The sequence below is a fragment of the Ceratotherium simum genome, chromosome 5 (assembly GCF_057802395.1).
Source record: "Ceratotherium simum simum isolate JZ-2026a chromosome 5, ASM5780239v1, whole genome shotgun sequence".
Taxonomy (NCBI): domain Eukaryota; kingdom Metazoa; phylum Chordata; class Mammalia; order Perissodactyla; family Rhinocerotidae; genus Ceratotherium; species Ceratotherium simum.
In genome coordinates this window covers 90999797-91013362 of record NC_141904.1, presented here as the reverse complement: position 1 = coordinate 91013362, position 13566 = coordinate 90999797, and the positions used below count along the sequence as shown (strand labels likewise).

The following is a 13566-nucleotide window of genomic DNA, read 5'->3' as shown; positions in this document are numbered from 1 at the left end:
TCTCCTCTGAGATCCTGCTGAACTAGATTTAATTTGGCCTGATTTAGGGACTATTAAGAGACCTGAAATTTTCTCTCTCTAGTTTTTAGAAAAACAAAATTAAAAAAAAAACTTTAAAAGTAATTTAATTAATAAAATATTCCATATTTTTCATACATTTATAATTTATATTTTATACATTATACATTTTATATATTAATTACAATTTTCAAAACGTGAGTTACGTATGAACACACTGACTCATGTCGGGTGGCCTGTATCCACTTAATCTGCAAATCAACTGGCTGCAAACCACCCAGTGTCCTGAGCTCTGGGCTGGCCAGTCTTTCTCCCCTTCCTGCTCCTTCTGCTCTCTTCCCCGCCCTGCTCTGGGCCCGCATGGAGGGCTGCGTGCTCAGGCTCCCTCATCCTCTGGCTTCCAGCTGGGTTTGGTCAACAGGAGGCAGCCCACATCCCACAGCTCTGCGTCTCACCAGGTCCCAGGAATTCTGCTCCCTCTTCTTGCCCCTCAGGCCAGGGGGTGGCGGTGATGGCTGCCCACTGCTGCTGGTTCCTGGGTGCTGCCCTGCCCCTAACTGCTTTGAGAACAGGGCCTTCACTTCACTCTCCCAGCAGGCCTCACAGAACACCCAGCCTAGTGAGGCGGGAAGGGGGAAGCAGACAGACAGTGGCAGTGCAGTGGTGATGACGCTCTGTTGAGGGAGGAGGTGCCCGGGAGCACCCGTAACACGGCAGTGGCCTATCCCTGGATGTCCTTTGAGCTGGATGATGAGTTCACCAGATGGGGAAACTGAGGGGCTGTTCCCTAGGCAGAGGAGCAACAAATGCACAGAGTGCAAGAAAACGCAAGACGTATTCAGAGAGAGTTAAGTACGGCCAAGGGCAAGTGAGTGAGAAACAGATCAGGAAAGACCTGGGTGGGAAGGTAAGGGGTTTGAGCTTGCCGTGGCAGGAGGATGAGTCACCGTGAAGTGTTCGGCACTGTGGGAGACATAGCTAGACCTCTGGCAGCTGCATAAGTAAAGGATTAGTGGGGTTCAAGAGGTCCTGCAGGAATCCGCGTGATGGTCCAGGCAAGACAAGATGGTGGCAGGGATTCAGGAGAGGCAAGAAAGATTTCTAGATTTAAGAAAATCAGGCACTTAATTAAAAGCAGTGGGTCAAGAAAAGAGAGGAATCTAGGATTCATTCTTTCCTTCCCTCCTTCATTCTATCAAATTAACTCGGGCTTGGTGTGAGGCTCGGTGCTGGCGCGAAGGACCTAATGGTGTAGAAGAGACACATTGCTCCTGTCCCCACAGGGCAGGCAGTCTAATGGGAAAGCAGGACAAATAGTCCATGCCTGCAGCTCTTGCTCCTCTGGCTTGGGTGACTTGATCGGATGGAAGATTCTAGAGAGGTAGGTGTGTGTGTCTGGGGTCAGGTGGGGGCTGGGACACTGTAATGATGCAATGGATTTGGTACCCATTGAGTTTGAAGGGCCTGGGGGACAGGCAGGTGGAGGTGTCCAGGTGGTCAGGATTCTGGGTGAAGAGGAGCCTGGAGACAGATATTTGGGAGGGTCTGGGCCATTGCAGGGGGTGAGATCCTCCAGGGTATATCTACCAGGAGAAGCGCTCCAAACTCAGGACAGATCTGGGGATACACCTACATTAGAGGGACAGGTGGAGAGGAAGGGAGCTTCCAGCAAACAGAGACTGCTGAGGAGTAATGGCCTAAGAGAGGAAAACCATGACATCCAGGGCCATGGAATCCACGGAGGAGAGAATTTCAAGGATGCAGTGATGTTAGTGGCAAATCAGAGTCCACTTACGGTACAGATTAAACCAGCATGGATAATGCTTTCAGCTCTGATGTCTTTATCTTGCCAGTCCCACACCTTGTCTGGCAGGTGTCCAAATAGCCAAGGCTACCCCATCCAAGATCCCGGATAGGACCTGATCCCCGGGAACTTGACTGTGCAGGCACCTGGCCTTTAGATACCTCGAGTTAGAGCTGGGCAGCAAACCAGAGGCCATGCTACCTGCGGCTTCAGTTTACCCAAGAGGGCCAGGTGTGCTCTAACTAACCTGGCCGAGGCACCTGATTCCCACCACAGACCAGTGTCGCCCCTTCCTTCACACCACGCTGGCAATACTCCATCAGCTTCCGTAGGTGGGCTTGGTGGTTCTGTGGCCCGTGGTTGGTGTCCCGGTCTAGAGGGTTGCCAATCTTCATCTTCCTCACCTCTTCTACCTGTGGAAAGCCCTCCCAGTCAGGTCTCCCTTGGGTGCCATGGTTTCTGATGATGGTCCTCACCTGACCCACCTCCTGTGTTTCCATTTTTGGTGACCAACCACTGGCCCCTTAAGAAAGTCTACATTCTATATTCTGGCCCTCAAGGGGTTCCATATTCTGGTTGCAAACCTGCCTTCCAGGCTGAAACCCCAGATGTATCCTATGTGCAAGGAGACCCAAGCCTAGTGTCAGATGGGCTGGGAAAAGAGAGTTGTCCAGGGATATGGGTGTGTAGGGGAGACGGGGGGCAGCACACGCTATGTTTCTACACTGGTTCTGCACCCAACTTCATGGGCTGAGAAGGTGAAGGAATGCTGGTCCAGAGACTCCAGGATATGGGATGGGGATAGGGTGGGGAAACACCAACCTGCTGCAATGCCCTGGCGACAATGTGGGACAGACACTCAGTGGAGTGGAGGGGCCTGGGTCTTGAGTCCACCCTTCCCTGCCCCCACTTCTGTCTGCTTCAGAGCCCAGCTTTAAGGCTTCCTCTCCCAGGAAGCCTTCTCTGTTGCCTTGGCCAACATATAAGTTGGTTACACCTGGGACCACCCTCTGCCCTTCCCACCGGACCCTGGTACCAAGCTGCCACTTTGCTCTTGTTCTCTGCTCCTGTCTGATCCCCCAAACTGCTCTGGGAAGCCAAGAGCAACCTTGCTGAGTCTCCAGGATGTGCATCTCACTTCCTGTATTTGGGAACTGTCAGTATGTACACAACGGCCCCTGGCATTCTGACTCCTTTGGTCACCCTGTAGGGTTTGACGACACCCCTGCAGACCCCTGGATGGGGCCTGAGCTTGCCCAGCTTCGTGCTCCCCACCACCACACCCACTTGGTGGCCCCCCACACGTCCCCCACCTCGTCTCCAGGCAGCCCCCGCCATGCCCCAGGTCCAGCTATCCCGGTGCTGGGCTACTCACAGCCGTAACTAGCTCCACCAGGCTGGCCAGCTCCCAAATGACAGGAGGTTATACAGACAGACTCATTTTTCTGCAGTGCCTCCTACCTGGCGTGGAGTACATGTCCCCAGCCCTTGAGTCTGGCTGGCCTGTGACTCGGTTTGGCCAGTAGAATGTGGTAGAAGCAACGTTCAGTGGGTCTCAAGAGGCCCCTAAACATCTGCTCTCACTGTGGGAGTGCTGCCGTGGCCCGTGTGTGCCCGAGCACAAGGTGCAGAATGAAAGACCATGATGAGCCATCCCAAGGGAGCCACCCAGTGTCCCACCTGACCTGGCAGAAGGGTGAGCAAGCTCGGGGGAGCCGTGCTGGTGCCCACACTGCCAGCCCACAGGACTGTGAGCTGCGTGAACGGCTGTTATCTCAAGCCACCAAGTTTCAGAGTAGTTTGCTACCTGGCAAAAGCTGTTACACTCCTAGAAAATCCATTCCTCCCTTCACTGCCTTTCATATTTTTACCCATTATTCAAGACCTTCTTCTTCAGAACTGCTTCCTAACAGCCGCCCCACCCTACCCTCACACTAAAGCTCTTTCTTTTTTCCTGGCTTCCAGTTTGTCTAAAACTGCACATAAAGTCTGTCCTTCCAGCATCTCCTCTCCTCTCTGCAGGGTTTGGATTCTGTCCCCCAGGTCCTGGTATCCCTGAATGGATCAGGGTGTACCAGGGACCTGGTCATGCCAACCAGCGTCCTTCCCCGTAGCCTTTTCTATGAGTTGGTGGTAAAGAGTGATTTCCCTCTCTGGTTCTGCTGTAAGAATGTAGGAGATGCTGCCAGCACCTCACCATCCCTTTACCTTGGGGCTGTGAGAGGCACCTGCTGGTGGCTCCCAGGAGATGACGGGAGCTGCCCTCCTCCAGCCGGTGGACAGGCACAGCCAACAACTGCTGATGGGACAACAGCTTGGCCCCTTGACTGCAGGGGTACACCTGAGTGGTGTCACTTGTGCTCCAGAGCTCCTGTCTGTGGGTCAGGCCAAGGCTGGATGTCACCTGAGACCATGTCCTCTGTCCCTGTCCTCTCCTGGTCCCTCCCACCTTCTAGGCTTCACTGAGAGCTCACCCTTGGTAAGCCACATGCACCTGCATTCTGATCTCAGGCTCCACTGCTAGGAAACAGACCTAAGACAGGCCCTCTGGGTTATGTCAGTTTGAGCTGAGAGGTTGCTATTTCTTCCTGAAATAAAACCCGTGAAGATTTAATACGGCTCAGCTTGAGAGTTCCCTGACCCAGGTTCCCTGACCCAACTCCACTTGGTCCGGCCCTGCCTCCCCACCCCCAGCCTGCTGCAGCCCAGGCAACTGTCTTGATGAACCAGCAGCTACGAGCCTCTGCGGCAGAACTTACCACCTTCTGCACAAACTGGTCATGAATTGAGTCCTCGACGAAGAGCCGGCCTGCTGCAATGCAATTCTCCCCTTTGTTGAAGAAGACAGAGCTCATCCCCTTCGAAGAACAGACAAGAATGCTGGGTTAGGACTCCTCCCAGGGGAGCCAGCCCCTAGCTCCCTGCCGGGGCCTGGATACCCCCTTCTTACAGAGCAGGGGAGGAATACACGTGTCCTGACCTCCTACCTTGGACCAGGCCCAACCAGTGCTGGACACGTGTGCTCCATTCATTCCTAAGTCACCACAAGAGGAGGGGCGAGAGGGGACAGTGTAGGAAGTGAGGCCACGTGGTGAGGGGGCAACTGAGCCCTGACTCCCGCTCCTGGGGGACAAAGCCAGCGTCCACGTCGCAGAGAGCAGAGGGCAAGACGGAGTGAGCGAGTGAGGCTGGAGACCCTGCAGGGCAGACTCCCTGGGGCGACCCAGGAGGGGACAGAGCCCACACTGGTGGAGCTGAGCCCGGAAAGTCTGTTAGCATGGAGCAGGTGGCAGAAGGTAGGCAAAGGCAGGCAGCCAGCCGTCATCTTGGGAGGGGTGGGGGTGCCAGCCCAGGCTTGAGGGAACTCCTGGCAGGAGTCAGAATAAATGTAAATAAAAGGGAGCTTGCTTTGCAGACCTGGGGAGCCCCATGTGGGTTAAGCTCGGCTCTCCTGGAAGCTGGGACCGCACCAGCAGCGTTGGCCTCAGTACCAGGGCCAAGACCCTTGGGCTGATGGACTTGTCCCCCTCAGTTTCCCCATCTAATGAGGCTGGACTCTCTTTCAAGTCCAAGCTGGGTGTCACCTTGTCCTCCAAGGCACAGCGGGAACCAGATGGGATGGCGGGTGTCTCTGGGCACCTGGCTGAACACTGCCTTACTTGTTTGCTCCCACAGGCATGGAGAGGGGACTGGGGCATAACAATGACGATGATAATACTAATGTAAGAACAACTGACACACAGCACCTGCCACGTGCAGCCACCGTTGCACACCTTTCAGACAGAGCAGCTGGTGTAATCCCCGTAATAACCGCAGAAGGCAGGTGTTCCTACGCTCCTCATTGTCAGGTCAGAGCACCGAGGCCCAGAAAGTTTAAGTGACTTGCTCAAGGCTGCCCAGTGAGTCAGGGGCACAGCTGGGCAAGTGTGGACACGGCACACAGTTGGGGGAAGGGGTCTCTGTCAGCAGGGTCTTGCCCAAGTGTCCAGGGTTCTGCCTTCTTTTCTGTTGGAGAGGAAAGGCTGCTGTGCTGATTCCAGAGCAGATGGACCTGTGGCTCAGGTTTCCAACCATGAAGCTGATTTCAGTTATCCTTATAGGTATGAAACTTCCTGCGAAGTTTGTTTCGGAGGGCACGTGTCACTCCAAGGCCCCTTCCTGCCAGCCTGTGCTTGTGGTGACACTACAGTCTAGGCTAAATGTGTGAGTTTGACTGCGGAATCAGAGAACAGTCCCCCCCACCCCCGCTCCTGCCCACCCCCGTGCCCCCAGGTTGGCCCTCACCATCTGCACAGCCTTGCTGAGGTCACAGTCAGCAAAGATGATGAGGGGCGACTTCCCACCCAGCTCCAGGGAGACCTTCTTCACATTACTCAGGGCACAGCTGGAAGGAACAGAGGTTGGTAGGGCTGGGTCCGTGGGAGACGGCGACACAGGGGGCTCCAGATGGAGGGGGCTGAGCACAGCTCCGAAGCATGCTTTACTCGAAAGAGCAAGCAGCAGGTGGGAGGGAGCCCCATGTGAGACCAGGCCCGGCACCTTCTCCCCACCTCCACATTTGCCAAAGACCCCCTCCTCCCTCCTCTCAACTACTGGCTTCATGCTGTGCCTCTTTCCTCCCCGGACACCTAGGCCGCCCCCAGGGCGGCTCTCACTGCCCCCTCTGGCCTGCTCCTCTTTCACGCATCCTCTTAGCTCCTTCCTCACTTCCTTCAGGCCTCTGGTCCAACCTCCTTAGGGTGCCTGCCTCGACGGCCCCATATAAAATGCAAGCTCCCGAGCTCCGCGCCTGTTGCATTTTGCTCCACCGTGTATCTGTGTCTGACCCCATCCGCCAGAACGTAAGCCCCAAGCCCCACTGAGGCGGGCAGGCCTTTGTTGGGTCCCACAGCTGGTGTTTGATGATGTTGAACCGATCAATCAAACACTGACCCATTCCCCAGTTGGGGCAGCTGCAGCACCACAGGGCCTTCAGCGCCTCAGATTTTTAATGGTGGGTGCAAACAAAGAGACGCTGGGGGTCCTGTGCGTGCCACGCCAGTGGGCAGGAAATGGACTTGCTGACACTGTCCTCAAAGGGACATTCAGTGGACTGGACCAGGGATACAGGAGCCATGGCATAGGACAGGGGGTCCTCACTCAGGACCGACCCAGCACCGGGGCTCCCCTGTTTCCGGCACCAGCCTGGCGGGGGCAGAGGGGCGGGGGGCGGGGCTGCTTGGAGAGGATCCCGGGAAGACAGCAGCCGCAGAGCCACAGAATGCCGCCCTCTGAAGCCCTCCTTCCCCCGGGGTTCTTAGAGCTGACTTTCACCGAGCCATCACTCTGCACTTTGCACACACACACTCAGATGTGACTATTACCTACGCAGCACAGAGGAGCAGACCAGCCAGCTTTTCAATCAGGAGAGGGAAATACGCTGCTGTGACTGCTTGCAGTTACCTCCCCTGCTCCCTCATCTGTCTGTCTGTCCTCCATCAGTCAGTCCTGGGCTCCCTCCAGCCTCCCTCTCTTCACTACTGAGGCTTTCTCTGCTGTGTTCAAAATGAATCAGAGCAGCCCTGCCTGGCATGCTCAGAGGCTGTGACCAGCCACATTGGCCGTGGCTCCTGATCCAAAAGGGGATGACATGTAAAGTCACTCATCAGCATGAGCATGGTGCTTGCCCAAGAAGGCGGACACGGCCCAGGCTGCTCCCAGCCAGCTCACAGAGGGCATGTGTGGGGCTGAGGGGCCAGAACCCCACCTTGTGGGGCACAGAGAAGCCAGTGGGAACTAGGGTCAGGGGCTGCAAGAGTGTCCCAGGGAGAAAGAATGCCCTTCTGCACTGGGAGCTACAACAAGGAGACATGGTTTTAACACTTGAGAAGCCTTTCTCCCGTGGAGCTGTCATGCCACACCTGGACTACCCTGGAGGTCACATGCATGACCTTGGAGCAGAGACAGGTTGGTGGTCACGTGTCTTCAGAGAAAGGCAGGTCAGTGTGCTCAGCAGAACCCCCAGCTCCTCTCTGTTTGCACCTGTCACTCAAAGTGCAAATGCCAGAAATCCACCGCCAGAAATTCAGCTTCAGTGGGGTGGGGTTCAGGCACCCAGTGGTTGTCTTGCGGCAGCCAGGGCTACGAGCTGCTGCCCTGTCGTCTGGCCCATCTACCTCTCCATGCTTGTCAGCTATGCAGACCAGAACCACTAGTACACAAACTACCTTCACTGAACTTGTGGGGAAACTGAGGCCTGAAAGGGTCAGGGCTTGGCCCAGGCCATATTGTGAATTACTGACAGAGTCAGGAACACAACCTCAGTTGGTTTGAGGCTGAAGCCCAAGGAATAAGAGATGAGAGGATGTTCTAGATCAGTGCCATCCAGCAGAACAGAACGAAAGCCTCATGTACTAGCCATGTCCACAATGGCAATGTTTTTTTAGTAGCCACGTTAAAAGAAAACTAAAAAGAAACCAGTGAAATTAATTCTAATATATTTTCTTTAACCCAATTAATCAAAAATATTACCATTTCAACTTGCAATCAATATAAAAAATTATTAACGAGATGCTTTACTCGTGCACTAAGTTTTGAAAGTCCAGTGCATCTTTTATACTCACAGCACATCTCAATTCAGAGCACCCATTCCAAGTGCTCAGCAGCCACGCGTGGTGAGCTCCACAGAGCGGCCTCATGGGCCGCACCAAGGGCCCAGCAGACATACAGAATTGGAACCTGCATTAAGGGGGCCTCCAGGGACACCTGTGCACACAGAGGCTTGAGAAGCAGGATTGAGCTCCCACACAGCACTGTTGCTGTCCCAACACTGTGACCAGAGGCCACAGCTTCTGTGGCAGTGGTGGCCTCTCTCACGTACCCCCAATCACTTACCTCTTCATGATGTGCTTCCCCACCTCCGTGGAGCCTGTAAACCCAATTTTCCGCACATCGGGATGGTCCGAGAGTCTCTGGCCAACCAGTGAGCCTGCAGATAGGAGGGCGCTAGGGAGTAAGGGCAGCCCCTGCAGTGCTGACGTGGAGGGGGCAGGAGCCCCGCCACCCTCACATGTCTGCCCTGAGGCCAGAGCTCTGGGCTGCAAGACCCGCGTACTTAGTGCCCCAAGTTCCTGGGGTTCACTGGGCCTTGTTCCATATTATGGGGGTTATTGTATCCCCTCAAAATTCATATGTTGAAGCCTTAACCCCCGGTATACCTCAGATGTGAGTGTATTTGGAGACAGGGTCTTTAAGGACGTAAGTTAAAATGAGGTCATTAGGGCGGGCCCTAATCCAATATGACTGGTGTCCTTCTCAGAAGAGGAGATTAGACGGACACAAGCAGAGGGAAGACCATGTGAGGACACAGGGAGAAGATGGTCATCTGCAAGACAAGGAGACAGGCCTCAGAAGGAACCAACCCTGATGACACCTTCATCTCAGACTTCCAGCCTCTGGAACTGTGAGGAAATAAGTGTCTGTTGTTTAAGCCACCCAGCGTGTGGTACTTGTTCCAGCAGCCCGAGCAGGCTCACACGCTCCCCATGTGGCTTTCCACCTGTCACGGTAGACCCCAAGAGTGAGGGCATCCAGGCTTCCAGCTCTTCCAGGGTCTCCAGTAGAGACCCAAGGGATGCCTGGCCTGGCCCGTGGGGGCAGTGGTGCCCAAGCATCACAGACTCCAAAAGTCCTGCCCTCAGGGAACAGCCTGACCCAGAGAGCCCCAGGAATGGAGAGGCAGGGTGTGGAGAGGCCAGGCATTTGCTGCCCCTTCTGTTCAGAATGCTTCGACTCCCAGCCTGCTCCATACCCCATGGCCTCCCCACTCCATGCCAGGCCCTGCACACTCCCCACCCGGCTACATGCTCATTCCTATTTCCTCCTCAGGTCTCTTTTTCAATGAGATTCCAGGTCGCCTCTCCCCAAACTCAACGTGATGTCTCTCTGCTTAAATCTCTTTCTTCTTTTGGCTTCTGACTCTGTACTCTCCTAATTTGCGTCCTATTTCTCTGACAGCTCTTTCTCCATCTCCTTTGCTCACCACTCTTCCTCTATTCAGCCTTAAAATACCCAGTGCCTCTGACTCCATCCTGGGTTCTCTTCTCTCTTCAGTTCACACCGTCTCCTCAGCTGATCTCACCCTGGCTCACCTCTTCGAATGCCATCTTCAGGCACGTCATCCTCTAAATGTCTATCCCAGCCTCCTCTGGGATACAGATCCATTTACTATTCCTCTGCCTGCTCCGTACCTCCACCTGGATGTCTTACAGCCTCTCAAATTCAACATACATGAAACTGAACTCTTGATCTTTCCCCAGACCTGCTCCTTCTCTGGGTTCTCCATTTCAGTATACTACCTCTCCTTGCAGCCAGTTGTTCAAGCCAAGAACCTGGGAGTTGTCTTAACACTGCCCTTCCCCATCCCATCTACCGCCCTGTCCTGGGCTCCTCCACCCACCCAGTTCCTCCATCTTTACTGCCCCCAGCCTCCGAGCTTGTAAAACCACACATGCCCAGGTGCACCCATGAAGGTTCTGGTTTGCAAGGTCTGGAGTGGGATACTTACATCCTCTCTATGTATATAGTTAAAGCTCTACAAGTGATTTTGACGCTAATCCCATTTCACCATTCCTTGTTAAAAAAAAATCACTGTTTTTGGAAGAAAATATTTGAAAAAGACATATCTGATAAAGTACTGTTATCCAAAATACACAAATAACTCAACAATAAGAAAACAAACAGCCCAATCTAAAAATAGGCAAAATATCTGAACAGACACCTCACCAAAGGAGATATACAGATGGCAAATAAGCATATGAAAAGATGCTCACATCATATGTCATTAGGGAACTGCAAATTAAAACAACAACGAGATACCACTACAGGCCTATTAGAATGGTCAAAACCCAGAACGCTGACAACATCAAATGTTGGCAAGGATGTGGAGCAACAGGAACTCTCATTCACTGCTGGTGGGAATGTAAAATGGTTCAGCCACTTTGGAAGATAGCTTGACAGTTTCTTACAAAACTAAAAATACTCTTACCATAAGATCCAGCAATCACGCAGCTCGGAATTTACCAAATGAGTTGAAAGCTTATGTCTACATAAAACCATGCACACAGATGTTTATAGCAGCTTTATTCATAACTGCGAAAACATGGAAGCAACCAAGATGTCCTTCAGTAAAGTTCATCCAGACAATGGGATATTATTCAGCAATAAAAAGAAACCAGCCATCAAGCCATGAAAAGACATGGAGGAACTTTAAATGCACATTACTAAGTGAAAGAAGCCAATCTGAAAAGGCTACCTACCATATGATTCCAACTATACGACATTCTGGAAAAGACAAAACTATGGAGACAGTCAAAAGATCAGAGATTGCCAGGGCCTGGGGGAAGGATAAATGAATAGGTGGAGCACAGAGGATTTTCAGGGCAGTAAAACCACTCCACGTGATACTACAATGGTGGATATACTTGTCAAGGAATGTACAACACCAAGAGTGAATCCTAATGTAAACTATGGACTTTGGGTTATAACGATGTGTCAGCGTAGATTTGCCAACTGTAACAAATGTACCTCTCTGGTGAGGGAAGCTGTGCATATGTGGTGACAGGGGCTATATGGGAACTCTGTCTACTTTCCACTCAATTTTTCTGTAAACTTAAGACTGCTTTGAAAAATAAAGTCTATTTAATAACAATAATAATAATAATAATAAAATCACTGTCTTAGGCTATTCAAGAAATATTTACAAGAAGGTGTCATATACTGAATCACAAAGAAATTCTCCATATTAGAAAACAGAATTTTTATGGGTTGGATTGTGTCCCCCCAAAATTCATCAGTTGATGTCCTAACCCCCAGTATCTCAGAATGTGAGCTTATTCGGGAATAGGATTGTTGCAGATGTAATTAGTTAAAATGACGTCATTAGGGTGAGCCCTATTCCAATAAGACTGGTGTCCTTATGAAAATGGGAAATTTGGACACAGACACAAATGGAAAAAACACCATGTAAAGATCAAGGTGGAGATCGGGGTGCTCTACAAGCTACGAAGATGCAAGGAAGGATTCTTCCCTAGTGCCATTTAGAGGGAGCATGGCCCTGCCAACATCTTGATCTCAGACTTCTAGTCTCCAGAACTGTAAGGCAAATTTCTTGTTTAAGCCATCTAGTTTGTAGTACTTTGTTATGGCCACCCTAGAAAACTAATGCACAGGCTATATTCTCTGATCATGACATAATAAACTAGAAATATAAGAACAAAATTTTAGACCAAAAAAAAACTTGGAAATCTTTTTCACTTTTTTTACTTAATGGGTCAGAGAGGAAATCAAAACTGCAATTATATATTATTTAAGAATAATAAAACATGCACACAATATATTCAAAGGTACGAGGTGGGAGTTACTTCTGGAAGGCCAGCATGAGGAGCCCTGTGGACAATTTTCTGGGAAAACAACCATAACTGGTGAAAATCATAAGAAACAACTATTTAAAGTTTCTGGAAATTTTCCTAAGGACATACAGCAAATGAAGAAATATTTATTTAAGAAAATCTACGAAATCTCAGTAGAACCGTGAGAGTCTGTGGTGCTTGACTCATGAACCATTCTCTCCCTGCACATCTCCTCTCTCACTCCAGGCAGGTGTGGCCAGGAAGACAGGACTCCTGCCTCCAGCTCCCAGTCCAAGGATATGGCATCTCACCAGGAGGAGCAGGCCATCAGCATTTCTCATCTCCTCCAATTCTGAGTTTCAGAGGCTAAATTCTTAGTGAGTATGGCTTCCACTCAACCCCACATATGAGGTGAAGGCTCTACCCCAGGTGTGGCAGGCTGAGACTACTGAGACCTCATCTGCCTAGCCCCAGCTCCCTCAGAGGGCCCAGCCCCTGAGGCAGTGGCTCAGAGATTTTGGCCAGGGGGAAAGGCTTTCCATAAGAACAGAGAGCTCCAAAATACTCCCCAAAGGCAATGACTTGACTTGAAACAGTGTTGGGAAGTTGAATCCTAAGGGCATTCTCAAAAACAATGGAGATTTTGAGGGTGAGCAATTATGAGGAGGCTGGTAGCTCTATGACAGTAATAAGCAAAAACACAGGCCAGTGAGTATACTAGAGAGAACCAGGGAAGATTCCTCTGAGTAAGAACAAATCTCAAAGGCTTGCTTCAAAAACCACCCCTACGAAAGGGCTCGAACTTGGATCAGATTGTAGTGCAATTTATGCCCCAGTGCATTGTTGAAAACAACAGAGCAATCAGCTTGCAGTTAGTGCAGCTGAACAGCTGGGTGTGATATAAAGGAAGCAGACAGCTTAACATAGAGACCTGGGAAAAAGGAAGTCAGAAAGAGCCCACTATAATTGCTATCATCTCAGGTCACTATGGACATGCCAAAGGCTGTGTCGTTGGGAAGTGACATCAGAGGCTACACAGTGCAGGGGAAATAGACCTCACTAAAATAGTCTAGACAAGTCACTAAATAAATAAGCAAGCAGATAATAAAAACAAGCTCTGGAAAGGGAGAAAGAGAATCAATTACCAAAGTTGCTATATTACCTAAAATATCCAGTTTTTAACAAAAAAATTACGAGGCATGAAAAGAAACAGGAAAGTGTGACCCATCACAGCAAAAAAAAAAAAAAAAAAAAAAAAAGCAGACAATATAAACTGACCACAAGAGGGCCCAGATGTTATACTTAACAAAGACTTTAAAGCAGCCATTATAAATTATGTTTGAAGAACTAAAGGAA

The 13566-nt window shown here is 51.1% G+C and overlaps 1 protein-coding gene across 1 annotated transcript in view; it reads right to left on the bottom strand.

The window, feature by feature from the left end:
* Positions 1 to 13566, bottom strand: part of ALDH1L1 (aldehyde dehydrogenase 1 family member L1) — a 56892-nt gene that overhangs the window by 4504 nt on the left and 38822 nt on the right. Inside the window, 4 exon segments of the mRNA XM_087431697.1 lie at positions 2070 to 2235; positions 4582 to 4680; positions 6107 to 6206; positions 8696 to 8789. Of these exon segments, the coding sequence (XP_087287823.1) occupies positions 2070 to 2235; positions 4582 to 4680; positions 6107 to 6206; positions 8696 to 8789 (459 nt within the window).